This window comes from Hyla sarda, chromosome 3, assembly GCF_029499605.1.
Source record: "Hyla sarda isolate aHylSar1 chromosome 3, aHylSar1.hap1, whole genome shotgun sequence".
NCBI lineage: Eukaryota > Metazoa > Chordata > Amphibia > Anura > Hylidae > Hyla > Hyla sarda.
Window position 1 is genome coordinate 178817315 of NC_079191.1, and position 24362 is coordinate 178841676.

A 24362-nucleotide genomic window follows, 5' to 3' on the forward strand; every position below is an offset into this window, starting at 1 on the left:
CATCACCTGACAGGATAAGTGTAGGTCTCTTACCTAGTCCCGCCCTGTCTGATTGGCGCTCCAATACTGCAGGCAGCCTGTCGTAATGGAGTGCTGATAACACTGATCAATGCTTTGCCAAAGCATTGTTCAGTGTATGCAATTGGCAGATTACATGTAATAGTCCCCTATGGGGACTACAAAAAGTATATACAATTTAGAAAATTTTTTATAAATTAACAATAAGACTCTTTCCTAATAAGTTTTTAAAATAAAGTAATGTAAAACAAAAATGAACAAACCTACGTGGCGTGCGTAAATTTCCGAGCTACTTAAAATGTGTTAATAAAACCGCATTCTCAAAAATTTATAACTACTGGTTTATGGTCACTTCATATACCAAAAAAACCCTGTCAAAACAAAAATACCATTAAAAACTTAAGATGATGACACATAAAATGAGCCATCAAACAGTCCTGTTTAGGGGAGAAAAAAAAAAAGTTATAGATGTCAGAAGAGGACAATTTTAAAGGATAATTTCTCAACAAAAAGTTCTAAGCTTTTAAAATTAGTAACATAAAAACAAAACTCATAAATAAAAAAGGTATTGTTATAATAGTATGGCACGTCTGAAAAAGATAATACGTAATTCTTTCTGAAAATGGAGTCCTCCCCCCAAACTTTTGTTTTACCATAGATTTTGTGGTAAAATGAGTGATGTTATTACAATTGGTGGCGCAAAAAACAAACCCTCATATGGGTCTGTAGGTGGAAAATTTAAAGCGTTATGGCTTTAAAAAGGCGAGAAAGAAAAACGTAAGTGCAAAAATGAAAAAACCTCAAGGCTGGGATTTCTCTAAGGTTTTTTTTAGGGAAAACGCCTCACTCATTCTGCCGCATGGTGTTTTTTAACATTTAATGTTTTTGTGGACTTTATTTTTTTATTTTATTTAACTAGCTAAAAAAATGATGGACATAGCTATTTATAGAATTTCTTAGGGTACCTGAATTTGTAGGGAACGAATTATATATATTTTTAAAGTTTTTATTTGAAAGAAGGGAACAATTATTGGGAGCAGGGTAGGAAATTAATAGCTGCTGACAATCTAAAATAACGAACATGTCTGAATGTTTTATGTGTAATTTACAGTATTTATCAGGGTATACCACGCACCGGCCTATAACACGCACCCTCATTTTTCCAAGGATATTTGGGTAAAAAAGTTTTTTACCCAAATATCCATGGTAAAATGAGGTTGCGTGTATACCCCGATACACCCCCAGGAAAGGCCGTCGCAGCCCGCTTCTCTCCCCCTGCCTTTCCTGGGGTTTAGAGCCCTGCTGCCGCCGCTTCTCTCCCGCTGGCTATCGGCACCGCTGCCCGTTCTATCCCCCTGACTATCGGTGCCGGCGCCCCATTGGCGGCGCCGACAGCCAGGAGGAGAGAAGGGGCAGCGGCACCCATTGCCAGCGCCGCTGCCTCCCCCCATCCCCGGTTGCATAATTACCTGTTGCTGGGGTCGGGTCCGCGCTGCTTCAGGCCTCCGGTGTGCGTCCCATGCGTCGTTGCTATGCACTGCACGGCGCAATGACGAGTGACATCTTTACGCCGCGCATAGCAACGACGCATGGGACGCTCACCGGAGGCCTGAAGCAGCGCAGACCCGACCCCGGCAACAGGGGATGGGGGGAGGCAGCGGCGCCGGCAATGGGTGCCGCTGCCCCTTCTGTCCCCCTGGCTGTCGGTGCCGCTTCTCTCCCCCTGGCTATCGGCGCCGGCACCGATAGTCAGGGGGAGAGAACGGGAAGCGGCGCCGATAGCCAGGGGGAGAGAAGGGCTGGCAGGGGCAGAGAAGCCGGCAGTGCTGGCGGTCTCTGCACCTGCAAAGCCGCTGCAGTTCATAGATTTAAAGCGCCCGCTTTAAATCATTGAACTGCAGCGGCTTATCGGCGCATAACACGCAGGTAGGCTTTAGGCTAAAAAATTTTGCCTAAAAAGTGCGTGTTATACGCCGATAAATACGGTAATTTGTGTAATGTATGTATTTTTCGGTGTTATGTACAAATTTTAATAACTGTTTTTGCTTTTTATTTTAGGTACAGTATATTTCCTTAAGGCTGTGCAATTTCCATATTGGAACAGACTTTGTTCCATGATGGGAATAGTAGTTTAGGTACTGAGGGACCGATTGCACCAGGTCTCACTCCTGAGACCCGCTGCCATCATAACTTAAAAGCCGGGGAAGCGGGCAGCATGCTATTCCGCTCCCCAGCCGTCCGGGGATGTTCCTAAGCTAAGATCAGTACTCAGTCAATTCATATTTACCAGCAGAAGCCCTCATTGGTTGCCTCCGATTGACCAATGAGGGCTTGTGGTAGGAAATATGATTAGCACTGTAAGTTCATATTTGCCATCAGAAGCCCTAATTGAGGACCAAGGAGGGCATCAGCAGCTAATATGAATATTATAGAAGTTGCCATATCCTTTTCATTATAGTATCCCCCGCTCTCTCCAGCTGGCCGCCCCTATAGAGTCGCTGCAGTCACATGCTACATACAGTCAACACTACAACTCACAGCATTTCCTGACATTGGGCTTGGTAAGATATAATAGCTGAGGGGCCTGGAGCAGAACCAAGTTTTTGTATTTATTTTTTTTTTTTCGGTATAGTGGACTTAGAGTTCTGAATCAGCTAGTGTTTAGAAGTCCCATAGAGAAATCATAGAGTAGTAAAGCATGCAAACTGCTACTCCATTCCCTTGGGGTCAGATGACCTCCAATCTCATGATTTCTGGGGGTCCCAGGAGTCAGACCTCTGCCAAGCAGCCTGTTATCACCTATCATGTGGGGACGAAGTCACAAGTCTAATTAGGGCACATTCTACAGAAGCAATGCCATTCACATTTATAAACTGACTCTGAATCAGTGTATGATTAGTAATAGTTTTACAAAGTTCTTTGACATTGTGTAAATTCTATGTGCGCTTATGTATGGATATTCAATTATTTTAATATGCAGCAATAAACAAGAACTTACTAATTAAGAGGTCTATAATTTTAGGACAAATTATTAGCCAATTTACATCACAGAAATCAGATTCCTCCGTAAGCTCAAGGTAAGTTATAGACAGCATTATATGTATGTGTAGGCCATTGTAATTACTTTTTTTTTCTATGTAACCTTGGTTTCATCTGCCTGTAGGGTTAGCGTTGGTAAAAAGAAAATCCGCAATTTATCTGGAAAATTATCTCCCTTAAAGCCATGTTTAACTGGAAATAAAGAGCCAAAATCTGAACTTTTGGTACAGGACTATTTACCGCTGGTAAGCGCCTAAAATGTCTAATTCGAAGAGCCCATTCACACTACGCATTTTCCAAGCAGAATTTTGCTCTGGAGTTGTCACAAAATATGGTGCAGCAGCCTCCCATTGTTTTCAGTGGCATTCTGCTGCACCATTCACACTATGGAATTTCTGCAGCGCTATTTCAGATTCTGACAGCATTGTCAGAAAAAACATGTTCATTCTTTTGGCAGCATGCACTTGGAAATGCATTGCCAGCTATGGAATATCTCTGGGTGGAGATTCCATAGCGTGAATGAGCCCTCAAGGTATTTATATCTTAGATGAAGTTTGACCATCCCTGGCAGTTAAAGAGCTGACTCTTACATATATGGGTTTTTTGGTTGAAAGACTGATCAAGCATTTTGGATTTCAACATGCTTGATAGTTTGTTTCTGTGGGTATAAGCTGCTGCCTGACTTCTGGCAGCAGCTAATTCTCATTTTCAATTAACCCCACGTGCACACTTGGGCCAAGCATGCATGTTTATAGGGAAAGTTAGCCATTTTTTAAAGTATTTATTCATTCTTTCTTTCTTATTGCCATTTATAAAGTTTTCCTGAATATTTATATTGATATCCATCGTTGAAGGAGCCATGTGAGTGCTGCAGCCTCTTCCAAGTTCACCCTTGTATATTGGATTGCAGCATTACTTTGTAATAGCAGCTTGTCCCATTCACTAACACACCGAATGTACGAGGTTGTGCCTGGTAAGCATTGAAAAGCCAGCAGCACTCACACAAATGCTGGTGTCCCATCACTCAGCTGATTAGCAGGACTAACTGGAGCACCAGAAATTAGTCTCACATCCCAGAAAACCCATAACCACCTTCAATTCCTCTGCAGCAACAGACAAGCATTAAAGCGCTACTTTCAAATATTATATATAGCAGGGGGAGACAAGTGTAGCTGCCCAGATGGAGCAGGTGGAGAGGGAGGGAGACCAGAGTAGCTGCACAAGTGGAAGAAGGGGGAGACAAGTTTAGCTGCGCAGATGGAGCAGGCATGGAGGGAGACAAGTGGTGCTGCAAGGATGGATCATAGTTTTAAAGAGGGAGGCAGGAAGACAGTCCACTAGCTACACTTGTCTTCCTCCCTCTCCGGCTGCTCCATCTGCACAGCTACACTATGCTGAGTTGAGGGCGAGAGGGTGTGTAGGGCCCAGCCAATCAGAGCAGCGGGGGAGCAGCTGTGAGTCCAAGTTTACTATCTACTCGCAGAAAACTTTACTACACTGGTACTGGCTGAAACAACCCCTTCAGAGCAGGTATTTAAGGCAAGCATTTAAAAAAAAAAGAAAACAAAACGGCTGAAGCTCCTGAGTTCACTTCATGGAATCTAAACGTTGCAGAATGTGAAATTAAGTAATTGAGCCAAGTACCAGACAGACATGACTTATATTACCATCCTGTAGGGGTTAAACTTGAATCTGAACTTTATCACAATCGTTCTACATGTCATTTACACAGATATTTATGTCTTTAGATTAGCTTGCAGACCCCAGATGGTTTCTTCAACTTAAGCAGCTGCTTTTCCAGCGTGGTGCAGATCTCGCTTCAACGTTTACTTCGTGCTTCCCCATTCTCTTGTCATCGTGGAAGCCTCAGTCCAGTGTCTGAGCCTTGCCCATTAGAACATGGGGATTTTATCAGAGGAGCCCAGACATGCAAAGGAGGATCTCAGCCACAGGTTCCAGAGTCAAAAGATACCTCTTCTCTGCCTATCTATGCCACATCCTGCCCTGAAGCTCTCTGTCATCAAGCAGACAGTGGACGAGGGTCGGAGACTGATCCATGTGACAACTCTCCATGTCCTTCAGAGACTGGCAATGAACTGGATACAGATCTTGAGGGATGTTCTTGGGCCACAGCTGTAGCACTAGCATGGCTTGAGCATCGTTGTGCTGGCTTCTTTATAGAATGGGAGCTACTGGCAGCAAAGGCAGAGGGTTGGCTAACGGCACAGATGCTTCCTGATGGTCTACAGTTGCCTGCATTGAAAGGGGCTGCCCGGCAGCTTTTCTTACTACTTCGTCACTGGGATGAAAATCTCAACTTAAAAATACTGTGCTACAAGCCAGGTGATGTTTGAGGGACCATCTAGGCATCTTAAAAATAGAGGCACTGACCAAAGCTTTCTACTGCCTTATACCAATGACATACAGGATGAATCATACTAGACTGTAGTTAACAGTGTTTGTTTCCTTATTAGTAAGACACTTTGAGCGAAAATGAAATAGGTTTTTCACATTTATTAGTTAAAAAAAAATACTAGCATATAAAGACAAAACGTCTCATTCCCCTTCCAATTTCAAAGAAAAATCCATGTCAGTCACAGTATTAAACTTACAGACTCTCCAGTTATTTATATGAAGTTTGTAAGTCTCCTATGGATGAACATAAAGGAATTAGTCCTTCTTCTTAAGAGAAGTTTTGAAGGTTGCTACATTGTCTTTGGGAGACTTCTCATCTGGTGGAACACCAAACCATAGGTGAAGTAGAATGGCCACGTGACACAAATGGAGGGCACCCGAACTCATAGCAGTAGAGGGGAAGGTGTTCCATGACAGCTCAATAAGGCCCAATATAAGAATTCTAAAAAAAAAGGGGGAAAAGACATCATATGGAACACTACTCACAGAAAACACCACTCACTACAGAACTGTGCTGAATTCATACTTGGCTAGTCCAGGCAGGACACCGGTATCCGTGCACCACAGTAAGTACGGCAACGTGTGAAAGTACCAGACATAGAACTGATAATGTAGAGAACGGCTGAATGTAACACCCAAGAAGTTACTAGAGAACAGGACAAAGATAATCTCTGATAGAGTCAAGGTTTGTGCAAGTTTTAGTTGACAATTTTAGATTGGAGATTAACTGAAATATGAATTCTTAATCTGAAGCCAAAATCTAATTCTTCATCATCCTGTTTTTCTACAAACTAATGAAGTGCTACGAAAAGAATCCTTACTATTGTAATATAGTTTTCACATATAAGATTATAAATAAATATTAAATTGTGTCTGTAACTTATGCGTATTATAATAAACTTATTAAATAAAAAGCATGATATGAGACGTACACTAAGCAAAGTATTTAAAGTACTCAGGAAATGTATTTTTAATATGACAAGTGAAAACCATGGTTAAAAGGGGTACTCCAGGATTTAAAATGTAAACATTTCTTTGTTGCTGAGGGACTGTTAAAAAAAAATAAAAAATACAATCCTTTACACCCCCTGCTGCTCTGAGAAGACACATCAGAGCAGGACCTGCCTGCTCAGCCAATCACTGGCCAAGTCTGAGCACTGTTTTGGAAGCACTGCAATACCCCTTTAGGTACTTCTGAGTGGCCCTGCTTGAGTAATCTGAGAAACAAACCTCCAGTTATGAAGAAAAACAGGTGCTCCTAGTGCAATGTTTGGAAAGCAAGAATCCCCTAAAAATGCAACCCAGCTTACCAGATGGTAGTGTGCTTAGAGCACAACACCTTTGCTTGCACGTAGACTCGCTCAGTTGCCGGAGAACCTTTGTAGTGAAGAGGCGGCAGGTTCCACATAAACCCGATTCTTCTGAGAGCAACGGAAAAAACTTCTTCAAAACTACAGAACAGATCATATGGAGTATGATCCTAAAAAGCTGTGGATTATTGAGCACCATTTCTCAGAAAGAAGTAGTAAAGCACTTATGTTGCACCTACCAATACATTTGAGTTCCTTCACCATAAGTTTCAAACGCAGCCCGGGTTCTTCGTCAGGCAGTGGAATACATTACAGGTGCAAGTGCAGTATTTTTAAAACATATTTTGGATTCATATCCGGGTCATGGTTACATAAAGTATTTTCTTAAACCCTTTAGTTAGAAGTTTTAATAAACAACCATTTCTTTTACGACTTAGGATTCTAATTGGTAGAAGACAAAAAAATATAGAAAACACAATTGTTCCTTGTGGTATCAGACACTACCATTATTGGCGGATGCGCTCACTGCTAGTAAAGGTGAAAAGTAGAGATGAGCGAACTTACAGTAAATTCGATTAGTCACAAACTTCTCGGCTCGGCGGTTGCTGACTTTTCCTGCATAAATTAGTTCTCCGGTGGGCTGGGAAAGGTGGATACAGCCCTAGGAAAGAGTCTCCTAGGACTGTATCCACCTTTTCCAGCCCACGGGAGCACCTGAAAGCTGAATTAATTTATGCAGGAAAAGTCAGCAACTGCCGAGCCGAGAAGTTCGTGACGAATCGAATTTACTGTAAGTTCGCTCATCTCTATTGCCGTCCATGCCTGACGAAGAACCCAGGCTGCGTTCGAAACTTATGTTGCACTTACCAATAACTGTATGAGTTTCTTCACCATAAGTGCTTTACTACTACTTTCTGAGGAACAGGGCTCAATAATCCACAGCTTTTTAGGATCGTACTCCCAATGATCCATCCAGTTATGGAAGTCCTGCCCCCATTTAATAGATTGGACTGGCACTGTGTTGACCAAAGTACCTTGATGACAATAAGGACATGGCATTTTTAATGCCAAACACTTTTACAAATTAATTTTCCTAAAAACTGTACAGAACTAGACATTTTGCTTTCCGAGCAGGAGTCACATTCTGCATTTAGACCACATAATTCTCCCATGCCCTACAGAGTGTGCCCAGTGCACAAGGAAGCCCAATCTAGGAAAGTCTTTTAGTGCCTTGCCCTTTTTGTGCTTGTAAATGTTGGTTGTTTTTGCCTATGTAGAAAGGTGATGCTGCAAAAACTATTCTCTTGTAACAAGTCATTAGTGCCTTGCCCATGGTCTAGATTTTGTTTTACAATGCTAATTAGAGAGAATTTATTTAACCATTAAACATTTGCTTTATTTTCTGTAAGGATACTGTTTGCTGACAGTCTGCGTGACTGGGGTTTTCTCTGAGCTGGATCCTTTAAGAGTGCAAGAATGCTTTGCTGAGACCTGTGTTAAATAGAAACAAAGTGACTTGAACTCTGTCATTTCTTACTATAATACCACCAACACACTTCTTACAGTAGGTACCTGTGCCATCTGTAGAAACAAAAGAACAGTAGTCCAGTGAGGTGAGCTGAAAGTAATGCTAAGTGGAAAGCCCGATGCTGAAACACGTACTCTGGGAGGAAACGCCAATTTACAGTCCACTGAAATAGGAACTGTCTACCAAAATCAAAGGATCGCAGCAGGTATGCAGTAGGATTTTCCAACAAAAATGGAAGGGCCAAGAGGACCTGTGGTATCACATGGTGCAAAATGAAAGAAAAAAAAAAAAACGTTTATTGATGAGGTTCAATACAATCTTAAAACTTTCCAGCTTCCTGTAAAGTAGTGTAACATTTATACATGGACTGATCAGTGTTACTTGTATTATCTTTATTGAAATGGCTTTTAGTCTTATGTAAACTAATTTTAGTGTAAGCACAAAAAGCGGAAGCGGAAAATTCAAATCTACTAGTGACAAATGTATACAGATTGTTGCTATTCAAAAAGCTGAAGCCTTCCAGTACTTACCTACTCTATGTCCCTAGGAGAAGTTGTGTAGTCTCTCCAGTCAGACATGGAGCTCTCTGCTGGGTCAGGAACTGTCCAGGGCAGGAGAGGTTTGCTGTAGGGATTTTCTCATACTCTGGTAAGTTCCAGACAAGAACAGAGGTGGCAGCAGGAAGCACTATACTGTATCTGACTGGGAATACTACATAACTTCCTCCAGTGCATACAGCAGCTGATAAGTACTGGAAAGATTAACATTTTTAAAGTAATTTACAAATCTGTTAAACTTTTTGGTACCCTTTTAAATTATACTGCAAAACAATATATGTTCATGCTATAAAAGAAACTCCACTATTACGTTTTGCTGTATGTAAAAGACTAGCCAAATTAACCTTGACAGACTGAAGACACCTGTCTGATGTGTGTGTGTGTGTGATATATATATATATATATATATAATGAGCATTTCTAGATCTAATGCACGCCATAGACATAGGATAACTAAAACCTTACCAGATGATACATAAAGTGGATAATATTGCTTTAGACATTCTTTTATTCCTATATTTTATTTTTTAATACATTTTGCAAATAAAGTAAAACTATCATGGCCAGAAAAGGGCTGTATAGAGCAGATCAAATGCAGCAAAATGTAATGAATTTGAAACCAACTACCAGAGAGCAGCAAGTACACCGCTAAACAGTATTTTCTCCTTAAAGAGGCCTGAAACCCAATTGCCTCCACATATCAGAAGATGCTGGTAGCACTGGCACACAGTCCCTTGTACTCCTTTTAATTACAATGTGTTCTTTGTTAAACTGCTGAATACCTGATACTGCAGAGTAGTGCACAGTGGGAGCTTAGAAACACAAAGTATAAGTTCAGATGTACCAGACTTGCTGAAGAAACTCTTTCACAACCACTCTTCCCACATCTTAATGAATTTTTTTTTCTTTAGAGACATGTATCACATTTGGAGAGATTAGGAGTAGCAAACTCTCATAGAAAATAGAATAAGGTACGAAAATTTGGGAACCTTGGAAAGCCTATGGCTTTCAGATAGGTGGGACCTGACTGAACCCAAAGTACTGACCTTAACAAATCTCTAATCATTCCATTTGTGTCCAGTCCCACTGCTTAGCCTTTTCTGATGTCTGTCTCAACACAAAGGAAGTACCCACCCAGCCAATTACTGGTTCTGGTTACAGATGTTTACCTGGATTATAGTCATGGACCCTGATAGACCAGCTACACTTCCACAGCTTTCTGTTATCCCTGAAAGTCCTACAAACATCGGGGTACTCCCCTGGAAAACATTTTTTTAAATCAACTGGTGCCAGAAAGTTAAACAGATTTGTAAATTACTTCTATTGAAAACGCTTAATCCTTCCAGTACTTATCACTCTGGACAGTTCCTGACATGAGCGCTGTGGTCAGAGAGAAAGGAAATTCAATAAGAAAAAAAAATTCCTGTGGAGCATACAGCAGCTGATAAGTACTGGAATGGTTAGGATTTTTAAATAGAAGTCATTCATAAATCTGTTTACCTTTCTGTCACCAGTTGATTTAACTTTTTTTTTTATAGGGGATAAGATGTCTCACGGCGGGGGTCCAGCCGCTGGGGACCCCCCTCAATCTTGTATTTGCGATATGACGTCACAATACTCTGGCCCCGTGGTCGCCACCCGGCTGTTTGTGAGCTGACACCACGGCGTGCAGCTCAAACAGGTTGGTGGCAAATACAAGATTGCGGGACCCCCGCGGTGAGACATCTTATCCCCTATCCTTTGGATAGGGGATAAGATGTCTCAGGACCGGAGTACCCCTTTAAGGACAAAGCCTATTTTGACCTTAAGGACCCATGCCAATTTTAGCATTTTTGTTTTTTCCTCCTACAAAAATCCTAACTCTTCTATTTTCATCCATAGACTAGTATTAGGGCTTGTTTTTTGCATGACCAGTTATCCTTTGTAATGACATCACTCATTTTACCATAAAATGTATGGCGCAACCAAAAAATTGTTAAAGAATTGTTAAAGAAAACTGCACTTTAGCAAATATTGAAAGGTTTCATTTTCACACTGTACACTTTACAGTAAAAATGACATGTTTTCTTTATTTTGTGGGTCAATACAATTAAAATGATATCCATGATTACATACTTTTCTATTACTGTTGCGCAAAAAAAGCAAACTTTTTAACCAAATATGTTTAAAAACCCTCTATTGACGACCTATAACTTTCATTTTTCTGTATGAGCAGCGGTATGAGGGCTTATTTTTTTGCGCCATGATCTGTACTTTTTATTAATACCAAGTTTGTGTATATAAAAATCATTTTTTTTTTTTTTATAAAATGTGACAAAAAAGCAGCATTTTGACTTTTTTTTATATTCACCGTATCGGATCATTAACATTATATTTTAATAGTTTGGACATTTACACAAGTGGCGATACCAAAGGTGTTTTAATTTTACACTTTTTGGGGGTAAAATGGGAAAAAGGGACTTATTGGGGGAGGGGATTTTTCAAATATTTTCGCTTTCTTTTTACACTTTATGTCCCCATAGGGGAATATTTATAGCAATCAGTTGATTGCTAATACTGTTCAGTGCTATGCATAGGGCATAGCAATGATCAGTGTTATCGGCTATCTTCTGCTCTGGTCTGTTCGATCTCAGACCAGAGCAAAAGTCAGGAAGGCGGCAGAGGCAGGTGAGGGGACCTTCTTCCGCCATGTTAGCTGATCTGATCCTCACGGGCGAACAGATCAGCATAAAATGTAGCCACGCTGCCGCAGATTCATTGATCACGGCATCTGATGTGTTAATGGCAGACATATGCGCGATCGCGGATGTCGGCCATTACAGACGGGTCCCTGGCTGCTATCAGATGCTCCGATGCTCACGGTCATGTACAGGACGTAAATGTACGTCCCGGTGCGCGAAGTACCGCCGCACCAGGACTTACATTACATTTACGTCCTTGGACGTTAAGGTGAGCAGCAGTGTACACATATGAATAGCTGCTCCATTCGAACAGGAAACTATGGACCCCTGCTCATGAGAATGCAGGGGTCCCAGAAGTCATACCTAGCAATCATACAACTGTTCACTATTTTGTGGATCGGTCAAAAGGGTTAACCCCTTAAGGACCAACCCCATTTTAACCCTGAAGACCAGAGCATTTTTTGCACATCTGACCACTGTCACTTTAAGTATTAATAACTCTGGGATGCTTTTACTTATGAATTTGATTCAGAGATGTTTTTTTTTCATGACATATTCTACTTTAACATAGTGGTAAATTTTCGTTGATAGTTGCATCATTTCTTAGTGAAAAATTCCAAAAGGTCATGAAAAATTTGAAAATGTAGCATTTTTCTCACTTTGAAGCTTTCTGCTTGTAAGGAAAATGAATATTCCAAATAAATTATATATTGATTCACATATATAATATGTCTACTTTATATTTGTATCATGAAGTTGACATTTTTACTTTTGGAAGACATCAGAGGACTTCAAAGCTCAGTAGCAATTTTCAAATTTTTCGCAAAGTTTTCAAAATCGGAAATTTTCAGGGACCAGTTCAGTTCAAGTAAATTTGAAGGGCCTTCCTATTAGAAATAGTCCATAAAATGACCCCATTATAGAAACTGCACCCCTCAAAGTACTCAAAATGACATTCAGTAAGTGTGTTAACCCTTGAGGTGTTTCACAGGAATAGCAGCAAAGTGAAGGAGAAAATTCAAAATCTCAATTTTTTTACATTAACATGTTCTTTTAGACCCAGTTTTTGAATTTTTACAAGGGGTAAAAGGAGAAAAGGCCCTCAAATGTGTAACCGAATTTCTCTCGAGTAAGGAAATACCTCATATGTGAACGTAAAGTGCTCTGTGTGTGCACTAGAGGGCTCAGAAGGGAAGGAGCGACAATGGGATTTTGGAAAGTAAGTGTTGCTGAAATGGTTTTTGGGGGGCATGTCGCATTTAGGAAGCCCCTATGGTGCCAGAACAGCAACCCTGACCCGAGAGAGAGAGCATTTGTTTGGAATGGAAGTCAGGGGCCATGTGCGTTTACAAAGCCCCCATGGTGCCAGAACAGTGGACCCCCCCACATGTGACCCCATTTTGGAAACTACACCCCTCACGTAATGTAATAAGGGGTGCAGTGAGCATTTACACCCCACTGGCGTTTGACAGATCTTTGGAACAGTGGGCTGTGCAAATGAAAAATTACATTTTTCATTTTCACGGACCATTGTTCCAAAAATCTCTCAGATACCTGTGGGATGTAAATGCTCACTGCACCCCTTATTACATTACGTGACGGGTGTAGTTTCCAAAATGGGGTCACATGTGGGGGGGGGGGGGCATTGTTCTGGTACCATGGGGGCTTTGTAAACGCACATTGCCTTCAATTCCAGACACATTCTCTCTCCAAAAGCCCAATGGCGCTCCTTCTCTTCTGAGCATTGTAGTTCCCCCGCAGAGCATTTACATTCACATATGGGGTATTTCCATACTCAGAAAAAAATGGGGTTACAAATTTTGGGGGACTTTTTGGGGCAAACCTCCAGCTGTAGCAAAACTATAACTATTAGCATGCCCTTTGTGCATGCTGGCGGTTGTAGTTATGCAACAGCTGGAGGCATACTACTAAAACTCCCAGCATGCCCTTTGACTGCCCGTGCATGCTAGGGGTTGTAGTTATGCAACAGCTGGAGGCACACTGGTTGCAAAACACTGAGTTTGTAACTTAACCCCTTAAGGACGCAGGACGTAAATGTACGTCCTGGTGAGGTGGTACTTAACGCACCAGGACGTACATTTACGTCCTAAGCATAACCGCGGGCATCGGAGCGATGCCCGTGTCATGCGCGGCTGATCCCGGCTGCTGATCGCAGCCAGGGACCCGCCGGCAATGGCCGACGCCCGCGATCTCGCGGGCGTCCGCCATTAACCCCTCAGGTGCCGGGATCAATACAGATCCCGGCATCTGCGGCAGTTCGCGATTTAAATGAACGATCGGATCGCCCGCAGCGCTGCTGCGGGGATCCGATCATTCATAACGCCGCACGGAGGTCCCCTCTCCTTCCTCCGTGCGGCTCCCGGCATCTCCTGCTCTGGTCTGAGATCGAGCAGACCAGAGCAGGAGATGACCGATAATACTGATCTGTTCTGTGTCCTATACATAGAACAGATCAGTATTAGCAATCATGGTATTGCTATGAATAGTCCCCTATGGGGACTATTCAAGTGTAAAAAAAAATGTAAAAGTAAAAAAAAAGTGAAAAATCCCCTCCCCCAATAAAGTAGTAAAACGTCCGTTTTTTCCTATTTTACCCCCAAAAAGCGTAAAAAAACATTTTTTATAGACATATTTGGTATCGCTGCGTGCGTAAATGTCCGAACTATTAAAATAAAATGTTAATGATCCCGTACGGTGAACGGCGTGAACGAAAAAAAAAAAAAAAAAGTCCAAAATTCCTACTTTTTTAATACATTTTATTTAAAAAAAAATTATAAAAAATGTATTAAAAGTTTTTTATATGCAAATGTGGTATCAAAAAAAAGTACAGATCATGGCGCAAAAAATGAGCCCCCATACCGCCACTTATACAGAAAAATAAAAAAAAGTTAGAGGTCATCAAAATAAAGGGATTATAAACGTACTAATTTGGTTAAAAAGTTTGTGATTTTTTTTAAGCACAACAATAATATAAAAGTATATAATAATGGGTATCATTTTAATCGTATTGACCCTCAGAATAAAGAACACACGTCATTTTTACCATAAATTGTACGGCGTGAAAACAAACCTTCCAAAATTAGCAAAATTGCGTTTTTCGTTTTAATTTCCCCACAATAATAGTGTTTTTTGGTTGCGCCATACATTTTATGATATAATGAGTGATGTCATTACAAAGGACAACTGGTCGCGCAAAAAACAAGCCCTCATACTAGTCTGTGGATGAAAATATAAAAAAGAGTTATGATTTTTAGAAGGCGAGGAGGAAAAAATGAAAACGTAAAAATTAAATTGTCTGAGTCCTTAAGGCCAAAATGGGCTGAGTCCTTAAGGGGTTAACTCAGTCATTCCCAACCAGTGTGCCTCCAGTTGTTTCAAAACTACAGCTCCCAGCATGCCCAGACAGCCGAAGGACATGTTGGGAGTTGTAGTTATGAAACAACTGGAGGAGAACAATTTGGAGACCACTGTGTAGTGGTGTCCAAACTGTAGCCCTCCAGATGTTGCAAAACCTCAACTCCCAGCATGCCTTTGACTGTCTGGGAATGCTGGGAGTTGTAGTTTGGCAAATCCTAGAAGGCAGCAGTGAAGATTCACTGCTTCCTCAGCCTCGTTACTGCCGCTGGTCCCACCGCTGCCTGACACCGGTCCCAACGCGATCGCCAGTCCTTCGCCGCTCCGGCACCCGCCACCATCTTCCCCCAGCAGGCATACCGGTCCGGTCCCTGCCCGGCGAGGACAGAAATTCCCCTGGGCGTACAGGTACGCCCTTGGTCCTTAACCTGTTAAGGACCCATGACGTAACATTACGTAATGGGTCCTTAACTATAGCGGGTCGGGCCCGGCCTCTAACAACGGCCGGGACCCGTGGCTAATAGCGCGCGACACTGATCGCAGTGCCGCTCACTCAACGCTTTAGACGCTGCGTTCAAAGTTGAACGCCACGTCTAAAGTGAAAGTAAAACCATGGCGGTTAGCTTACAGAGCTGTTCGGGATCGAAGCGGTGTAATCGCGGCATCCCGAACAGCTGCAGGGTCTCCTACCTTGCCTCCTGGTGTCTGATGGCCGAATGACTGCTCAGTGCCCGAGATCCAGGTATGAGCAGTCAAGCGGCAGAATCATTGATCAATGGTTTCCTATGAGAAAGCATTGAACAATGTAAAAGATCAGTGTGTGCGGTGTTATAGTCCCCTATGGGAGCAAAAAAACATTGCAAAAAAAAGTGAATAAAGATCATTTAACCCCTTCCCTAATAAAAGTTTGAATCACCCCCCTTTTCCCATTTAAAAAAAACTGTAAATAAAAATAAAAACATATGTGGTATCGCCGCGTGCGTAAATGTCCAAATTATAAAAATAAACCGCACGGACAATCATGTAAAAATAAATAAAAAGCAATCAATAAGTCCGATCAATACAAAAATGGCACCGCAAAAAACTTCAGATCACAGTGCAAAAAACGAGCCCTCATACCGCCCCCATACACGTAAAAATTAAAGGTAGGTCAGAAGATGACAATTTTAAACGTATAAATTTTCCTGCATGTTATGATTTTTTCCAGAAGTACAACAATCCATCCTATATAAGTAGGTTATCATTTTAACCGTATGGACCTACAGAATAAAGATAAGGTGTTATTTTTACCGAAAAATGTACTGTGTAGAAACGGAAGGCCCCAAAATTTACAAAATGGTGTTTTTTTTTTCAATTTTGTCTCACAATGATTTTTTCCCCGTTTCGCTGTAGATTTTTGGGTAAAATGACTGATGTCATTACAAAGTAGAATTGGTGGCGCAAAAAATAAGCCAGCATATGGATTTTTAGGTGCAAAATTGAAAATTATGATTTATTTTTTTTATTTTTTTTAAAGGTAAGGAGGAAAAAATGAAAATGCAAAAACGGAAAAACCCCGGGTCCTTAAAGAGGTACTCTGGTGCTTAAACATCTTATCCCCTATCCAAAGGATAGGGGATAAGATGCCTTATCACAGGAGTCCCGCCGCTGGGTACCCCCGTGATTTTGCACACGGCACCCCGTTTGTAATCAGTCCCCGGTGCGTGTTCGCTCCTGGTCCGATTACTGTCGTTCACGGGGCCGGCGGCGTGTGACGTCACGCCTCCGCCCCCGTGTGACCTCACGCTCCACCCCTCAATGCAAGTCTATGGGAGGGGGCGTGACAGCTATCACGCCCCCTCCCATAGGCTTGCATTGAGGGGCGGAGGCCCTGTGGTCGCCGCTAATCAGACCCGGAGCGAACACGCTCCGGGGACTGATTACAAACGGGGTGCCGTGTGCAAGATCACAGGGGTCCCCAGCGGCGGGACTCCTGTGATCAGGCATCTTATCCCCTATCCTTTGGATAGGGGATAAGATGTTTAATCACCGGAGTACCCCTTTAAGGGGTTAAGTACCAAGGAGCAAGGGTTAATATTGGGATAAGCCTTTTAAAAGATTAAGGGTCTATTCACACGTACAGTATTCTGCGCAGATTTGATGCGCAGGATTTCAAGCGTTCAGTCATTCAGTTTACATTTAAATCTGCAGCAGAAAATCCTGCGCAGAATACTGTACGTGTGAATAGACCCTAAATCAACCTGTAATCTGCATATACAAAGTTCACAAGGTGCTCACCTGAAGCAGGGCACAGATACAGAGTTTTGGTATAGTGCGTAGCAGTCCAAACCGACACAGAAGGAGATACAGAAGTCCTGGAGCTAGTAGCAAAATGTTCATTTTGACAGATACAGCCAAACTGCAGAAACAAAGTGGAAAAACAAGATACATTTAATCAAAAAAGGTACCTCCATCAAGGTACTTCCATCAAAGATTACTTTGGCAAATAAATAGTCATCTAATACTCATTTGCGTTTGCTAAAGCTATGAAAGAAACCAACAAAATGGGAAAAGAGCAGAAATTTGTTTCTAAGATTCCACTCCAGCTTGTAGGCATTGAAATTCCAGGAAAAAACTGCAATAAAACGAAAAAATTTAAAATAAAAAGGAAATGGCTTAAAAGGATTCAGGTGCAGTGACAACAGAATACCGTACTATGATGGAAATTTTTTTTTATTAAATCAACTGGTGCCAAAAAGTTAAACAAATTGTTAAATTACGCGATCTCCCGTACAGGGACCCGGACTTGCCGTGGCTCTGCGCAACTAACGCGCATGTTGTCAACCTCACTGAGGTATATGACCCCCCCCCCCAACATACAGCTCTATGGGAGAGGTGGGGATGCACGAACACTGCACCTCCTCCTTTCCCAAAGAGATACATGGAGGGGGCATGTTGGCTGCACGATAAGGGTCTAGCGAAGTGTTTCTCAAGCGCTGTCCTCAATTCCCCCCAACAGGTCATGTTTCCAGTATTTCCTCAGTCTTTCACAGGTGATATAATTGTGGTCAGTGAATCAGGCATCAACACAGTTATATCACCTGTGAAAGACTAAGGAAATCCTGAAAACATGACCTGTTGGGGGGTCTTGAGAAACACTGGTCTAGGGCTGCAGATCTCCTTGAATCCATCCAGTACTTAGCTGCTGTATGCTCCACAGGAAGTTGTATAGTTTTCAGTCTGACCAAAGTGCTCTCTGCTGACACCTCTGTCCATGACAGGAACTGTTCTGAGCAGGAGAGGTTTGCTATGGGGATTTGCTTGTACTCAGGAAAGTTCCTGATATGGACAGAGGTGTCAGTAGAGAGCACCGTGGTCAGACTGGAAAGAACTACACAACTTCCTCTAAAGCATACAGCTGCTGATAAGTACTGGAAGAATTAAGATTTTTTTTTTTATAGAATAGAGTGAGGAAAGAAAGAAACAGTCCTCAGTGGGGCGGGGTCTCTCCACAGGGATTTCCACAAAAATCTAAACTTCTGACATGTTTATGAGATGCTAAGATATTTTTGAAATATAAGTTTCATGTTAACTAAAATACAGAAAAACTCATCAGTTAAGAAAAAGGTCTACTGCAGTATATATGCAGCAAAGTTCACATTTTGGTACAAGGGCAAATTTTATTTTTTTCAGTAATTACCTGTAGAAAAAGCAGCCCCAGCTCCAGCGGTCCTGTAATATCAGGTTTATGGCAAAGAATAAGATGACCATAGCCACTGGGTCATTAAAGAGGCGAAGGAGGAAGATGGAGTGCACGCGATAAGAAGCACAGCACATGAAGAAAAACACATAGGGTGGGACCTAAGGATTGAAGACACCACACAGCAAGGTTACTTTCACAAGCTAAGAAGGCTATGCACTGCATACCTGACTAACTACCTGGCTAGCAATATACCTAGCTACCTTCCAACCTGGCTACCAATATACTTAGCTAACAACCTAGCTTCCTACCTACCTACCTAGCTAGCTGCCAGGATAGAATGGGACCCTTACAACTTTACTTTTATTTATGTTTTTTTATTGCACACTTTACTAGAGGGGTGGGTTAAGGGGCCATGTTTGGAGCAGCGTTTCCCAACAAGGGTGCTTTCAGATGTTGCAAAACTATAACTCCCAGCATGCTCAGACAGTCTTTGGCATGCTGGGAGTTATAGTTTTGCAGCAGCTGAGGGCACCCTGGTTGAGAAACACAGGTATGGAGGGGTGGGAGACACTGTGGAAGGATGAGGAACATGCTGAGGATAGGAGAGCACGATGTAGAGGGATTGGGGGACATGCTGAGGAGGGGATAACTAAGTAGCAGTGTTTCCCAACCAGGGTGCCTCCAGATGTTGCAAAACTACACCTCCCAGCATGCCTAGACTGCCTTTGGCGGTCTTGGAATGCTGCGAAGTTGTAGTTTGGCAGAAACTGGAGGCACCTTAGCTGGGAAACACTGGTATGGAGGCATAAGGGACACAGCATGGGAGGATGGCGGGCATGCTGAGGAGGGGGAACATTATGTGGAGGAATAGGGAATCTGCTGATTGGGGGGCTGGTTTGGATGGATAGGAACATGCGGGGGCCCATGGTGTGGATGCCAAATTTTGTCCTGGGGCCCCTTATTCAGATGGTACAGTATGTGGCTTGTAGTAATTATTGTCCTCACATATAGGATAAGGATCAGCTGACAAAGTGAGGAGTCAATGATGTCTGGGCTTCAGATTCTGTAGATGGAAGTCACAGCAGTAAAGAAGAAAAGATTACAGAGAAGACTGAGTGAGTCTCTTATATCATTATGTATTCTCCTGACTGTTTCCCATCATGGCTGTAATCACTGGTATCTTTGCGCAGCCAAGGTCAGGGGAAGGGGGGGTCATCGGAGGGTATGAGTGCCCAGTGCAATGTTTTGCATTGGACCATGTGGTTTCAAGCTACGCCCCTGATGGAGCTCTACTCTGTAGCACAACGGTTGTGGACGTGGCTATTGTGCATGTGGACGAGAGCAGTTATGCTGCAGGATGTAGCGCCATTCCGCATAGCAGGCTCAGCACATGGGGGGCGTCACTGTGAATGCGGGCTTGGAAATGCCTCCATGCTCCTCATTACCATATCTAGAAGGGGATAACAGAAGAGCGGTATGTATGGTTTTCATCTGTGTCACCTATACTATAACCCTGTAACAACAGGTAAGTGCAGGAGATACTGATGACAGATTCCCGTTAGGGTAGGGTCACACTGAGCGGATACGTAGCGTATTTGACGCTGTGAGAAATCTGTCATGTGTTAGGAGCAGACACAGGGCTTTCCCCGCTACAGCCCTGTGTCTGCAACAAGGTTTGGAGGCCTTCCGCACACAATGGCATAACAGTGACACGCGGCCAGCTCCCGGACATTATTGCACACACAGGGCTGTAGCAGGGAATATGCTCAAATATGCTGCATATTCACCCAGTGTGAGCCTACCCTTAAAGATGCCTCTGAAAAATAAAAGAAACCATCTGATTGGTTGCTATGGGCAACTGCTCCACTCTTAATCTACAAATGTTTTGGTGAATGTACCCACTGTCTACATACACAGCATGCACTTTATGTGTTGGTTACTTACCTTTCTTGTGACAATGTAGATGCGGAACACAAGGAACAGTGTCAGAAGATAGAGGACGGCAAAGATATACTGAGCCAGCCTGATGTTTGTCCCATGCTCCGTTAGGAAGTAGAATGCACTAAAAATGTATACAAAGCCTGCGGGATACCTGTTTTAAAAAAGCACCGAAAAGTCAGAAACATTCATGATATACAAAATACAGTAGTAAGGGTGGTTGTGTCTTGTATCTTCTGCTTCGATTTTCCCTTCTTTATATAGGACACTCTTCTGGAGGCACAAGTTGCTAAATCATTTGGCAGTGACTAATAGGATGTCTGGGGGTCCTCATACCCTGGATTGCCATAGCAACCTATCAGCACCCCTTCATCATATTGTGGGGGATGTAGTGATAGAGGTAGCCCCTCCGATTAACCACTTTGACTCCATTCATACTGTTAGAGGTATCTGTTGGGATCCCGGCACAAAAGGTATGCTGACGTATACTGTAGCTGACCCTATTTATTTTACTGACTATATGGGGAGCTATGCTAGTATACACTAATCTGACAGGACACAAAAGCACAGCAGACCACATTATAGTGTCAAACGAGTGTACAGGGATCCCTCAACTTACAATGGCCTCAACATACAAAAGTTTCAACATACAATGGTCTTTTCTGGACCACTGTAACTTGAAATCAGACTCAACATACAATGTACAGACAGTCCAGATCTTCAAAACGTGTCAATGGCCGGAAGAACTGACCAATCAGAATGGGCAATTTACTGGTAAAACACCTGTATTACTGAAGTGCATGCACCGACTGGTGTCTGGTAATGCCCCCTACAGTACAGGGAGGTATTACATGTTCTGTACTCTTTACCTGTATTACTGAAGTGCATGCACCGACTGATGTCTGGTAGTGCCCCCTACAGTACAGGGATGTATTACATGTTCTGTACACTTTACCTGTACCAGGGTTAGCTGCTCCTTTGGACATCAGGAGAGGGCGACTCCATGTTTTTTTTTTTATTTATTTGTTTTTTTTAAAGGACATTGCATGTACTGTACAGGACACCGAAGAAGCTCCTGTCCTCTACACAGACCAGTTTTTCCCAAGCAGGGTGCCCCCAACTGTTGCAAAACTACAACTCCCAGCATGCCCGGACAGCCAAAGGCTGTCCGGGCATGCTGGGAGTTGTAGTTTTGCAACAGCTGGAGGCTCCCTGCTTGGGAAACACTGACATAGACAGTGATTACAGCTTCCAGCAGATCTTTATTACTTTTATATGTAAGGATTTGCTTTATCTGTATTAGTCATCTACTTATTTTTCTTTAATTCTCACTTTTTCCTGTTTTTGGATGACATTTTGGTGGCTTTAGAACCGATTACCAGGTTTCCATAGAGTTCTGGTCTCAACATACAATGGTTTCAACATATGATGGTTGTCCTGGAACCAATTAATATTGTAACTTGAGGGGCCATTGTATACTAGTGGGAAGTGGCCTGAACAGTCACTAGTTGAGCGAGTTTTGGCCACTGAAATGAATAGCACCTGCTGCAGTACACGTCTGGATACCTTTTATGATGAATGCCGCCAGATACCTCTAATGTACTACAGTAGCACAGTATGAACGGTAATCACATCATGGAGTGTTCACATGTTCCCTACTATGATGTAATAGTATGACATAGCATTTCCCCACCAATATGCCATCACATAATATCAAGAAATACCCATTTAAGGACATCCAAAACTACAACTCCCAACCAGCACTGCCAGCCAAAGGGAGTTGTAATTTTGCAGCATCTGGAGGTTCCACAATACGGAGACCACTGGTTCAAACCAATGAAAACCAAAGACAGACCGGTAACAGTACCTTGAGGTGGTACAGTTTTATGGAAGCATAACCTGGTTATAGATAGTAGACATCTTGTCAGGATGTGCTCCTGAAGGTCCCATGGTATGTATTAGGGATGTAAGAAAAAAATCGATTCTCGCGATAATCGCGATTTTTCATTTGCCGATACAGAATCGATTCAAAATATTTTTTAATCGATTCTTTTAGGGATGTGGAATTTTTAATAAAACGCACTTTATCTTACCTGCCAACGAGCCCGCGGAGCTCCGGTACAGGTGTTCGGTCCCCGGGCTGTATTCTTCTTACTTCCTGTTAGTCCGGCATGTCACATGGAGCTTCAGCCTATCACTGGCCGCAGCGATGTCCCGCCTCCGCTGGTGATAGGCTGAAGCTCCATGTGACGTGCCGGACTAACAGGAAGTAAGAAGAATACAGCCCGGGGACCGAACACATGTACCGGAGCTCCGGGGGCTCGTTGGCAGGTAAGAGAAAGTGCGTTTTCTTTTATTTTGCAGCCCGGACGGGATAACATGAGAAAAGTGTGCACCGGAGTACTAGATCGCCGCTGTCAAAGCTGACAGCGGCGTCTATTGGGATCTATGAATGCTCCCAGGTGGGCGATATATCGCGATGTATCGTCACCTAGACGGTATCGCGATATATCGAGATATATCAAATCGCCACACTGGTATCGCGATTCTAATCGAATCGCCAAATTCTTGGCGATTCACACCCCTAGTATGTATGCTCCTTCTGGAGATATGCTGCTTATACTACTGCCTACTACCCCAGCCTGTGTTATGGAGGGGCCGATGTTCTTTCACAGACCACCATACAAGTCACTATTTACATTAGTATTGTCCAGGAGAGAGTACTCACACCAGGGGTCCGGTGTCCCCCCGCAGCTGGGTGTAGTCGTAGGTCCCGTTCAGCACCCCCTCCACCTCATCCATGTAGGCTTTCCAATCTATCTCGGTGTCTGCGGAGAGAGGACAGGCAGAGGTGACTGCACGGATCACAATGGGCTCGCCCAGCACACGTACCCCCCCCCCCCCCCCCCGAGTGGCACTCACATGGTACTCTCTGGATGACCCAGTGTGAGAACACCAACTCGGCTAGGCACAGGCACACTCCCAGCAGCGCCGTGTACCGGGGGTCAGTCAGGATCTGCAGCATGTTCTCCCATCCCCGGCGCACACTATCCATGAGGGTGGAGCGCCCCCCGGCCGGAGCCCCTCTCCTCCTGGCGGACAGAGCCATTAGCTGAAGTGAGACCGCCGCACCGGGCCGCCCGGAAACAGGAAGCAGGAGGGTTACAGCCACTACATCTACGGGACAGTGACGTGCGCCGAGAACACGTGGAGGTAGTAGGGGGCGGGGAGCGGCTCCGCTGATAGGATAATCACAGCCCCGCCCCCTGTGACGACATCACTCGGCGTGGAGTTGCTGACAAAAGTTGCACATGTCGGCCCGGTATAAGGAGTTGGAGTACTGGGACAACCGGTACCGGGAGCAAGAGCAGCTTCAGATCGGCGGCCATGAGTGGTTCGGGGATTACCGTGACTTTGCACACCTGGTGGCAAGAGAGCTGCGACCGGAAACCGGAGGACTCGTGCTCGGTATCCAAGCTCGTGTACTAACATTATCGCTCTGGGCTTGTGAATATCATACCATACATTGGGGGGCACCCATGACATTATTAATGTACTATACCATACATTGGGGCACCCATGACATTATTAATGTACTATACCATACATTGGGGGCACCCATGACATTATTGTACTATACCATACATTGGGGGCACCCATGACATTATTGTACTATACCATACATTGGGGGCACCCATGACATTATTGTACTATATACCATACATTGGGGGGCACCCATGACATTATTGTACTATACCATACATTGGGGGGCACCCATGACATTATTATTGTACTATACCATACATTGGGGGCACCCAT

The 24362-nt window shown here is 43.3% G+C and overlaps 3 protein-coding genes across 14 annotated transcripts in view; 2 read left to right on the forward strand and 1 right to left on the reverse strand.

Annotated features, from left to right (window-relative positions):
• Positions 1–5752, forward strand: part of VWA5B2 (von Willebrand factor A domain containing 5B2) — a 170270-nt gene extending 164518 nt beyond the window's left edge. For 10 of the 11 annotated variants that reach the window (XM_056565623.1, XM_056565618.1, XM_056565620.1 and 7 more), the window contains 3 exons: positions 3041–3095; positions 3182–3302; positions 4806–5752. In XM_056565623.1, coding sequence (XP_056421598.1) covers positions 3041–3095; positions 3182–3302; positions 4806–5411 — 782 coding nt within the window. In that variant the 3' untranslated portion in view covers positions 5412–5752. The remainder of the gene's footprint in view (positions 1–3040; positions 3096–3181; positions 3303–4805) is intronic. The other variant, XR_008891204.1, reaches the window with a different exon arrangement.
• Positions 5726–23763, reverse strand: ALG3 (ALG3 alpha-1,3- mannosyltransferase). Its single transcript, XM_056565642.1, has 9 exons — positions 23466–23763; positions 23272–23371; positions 20550–20697; positions 18603–18763; positions 17201–17321; positions 8355–8560; positions 8197–8273; positions 5999–6143; positions 5726–5914 (listed from the first exon to the last, which is right to left on the reverse strand). The coding sequence occupies exons 1-9, from the start codon at positions 23650–23652 to the stop codon at positions 5728–5730; spliced, it is 1332 nt and encodes a 443-aa protein (XP_056421617.1). The 5' UTR covers positions 23653–23763; the 3' UTR covers positions 5726–5727.
• EEF1AKMT4 (EEF1A lysine methyltransferase 4) overlaps positions 23709–24362 on the forward strand; it is a 65177-nt gene continuing 64523 nt past the window's right edge. For both annotated transcript variants that reach the window (XR_008891205.1, XM_056565644.1), the window contains exon 1: positions 23709–24011. Coding sequence is in view for 1 of the 2 variants with exons in the window: in XM_056565644.1 (XP_056421619.1) it covers positions 23855–24011 (157 nt within the window). In the remaining variant the exon portion in view is untranslated. The remainder of the gene's footprint in view (positions 24012–24362) is intronic.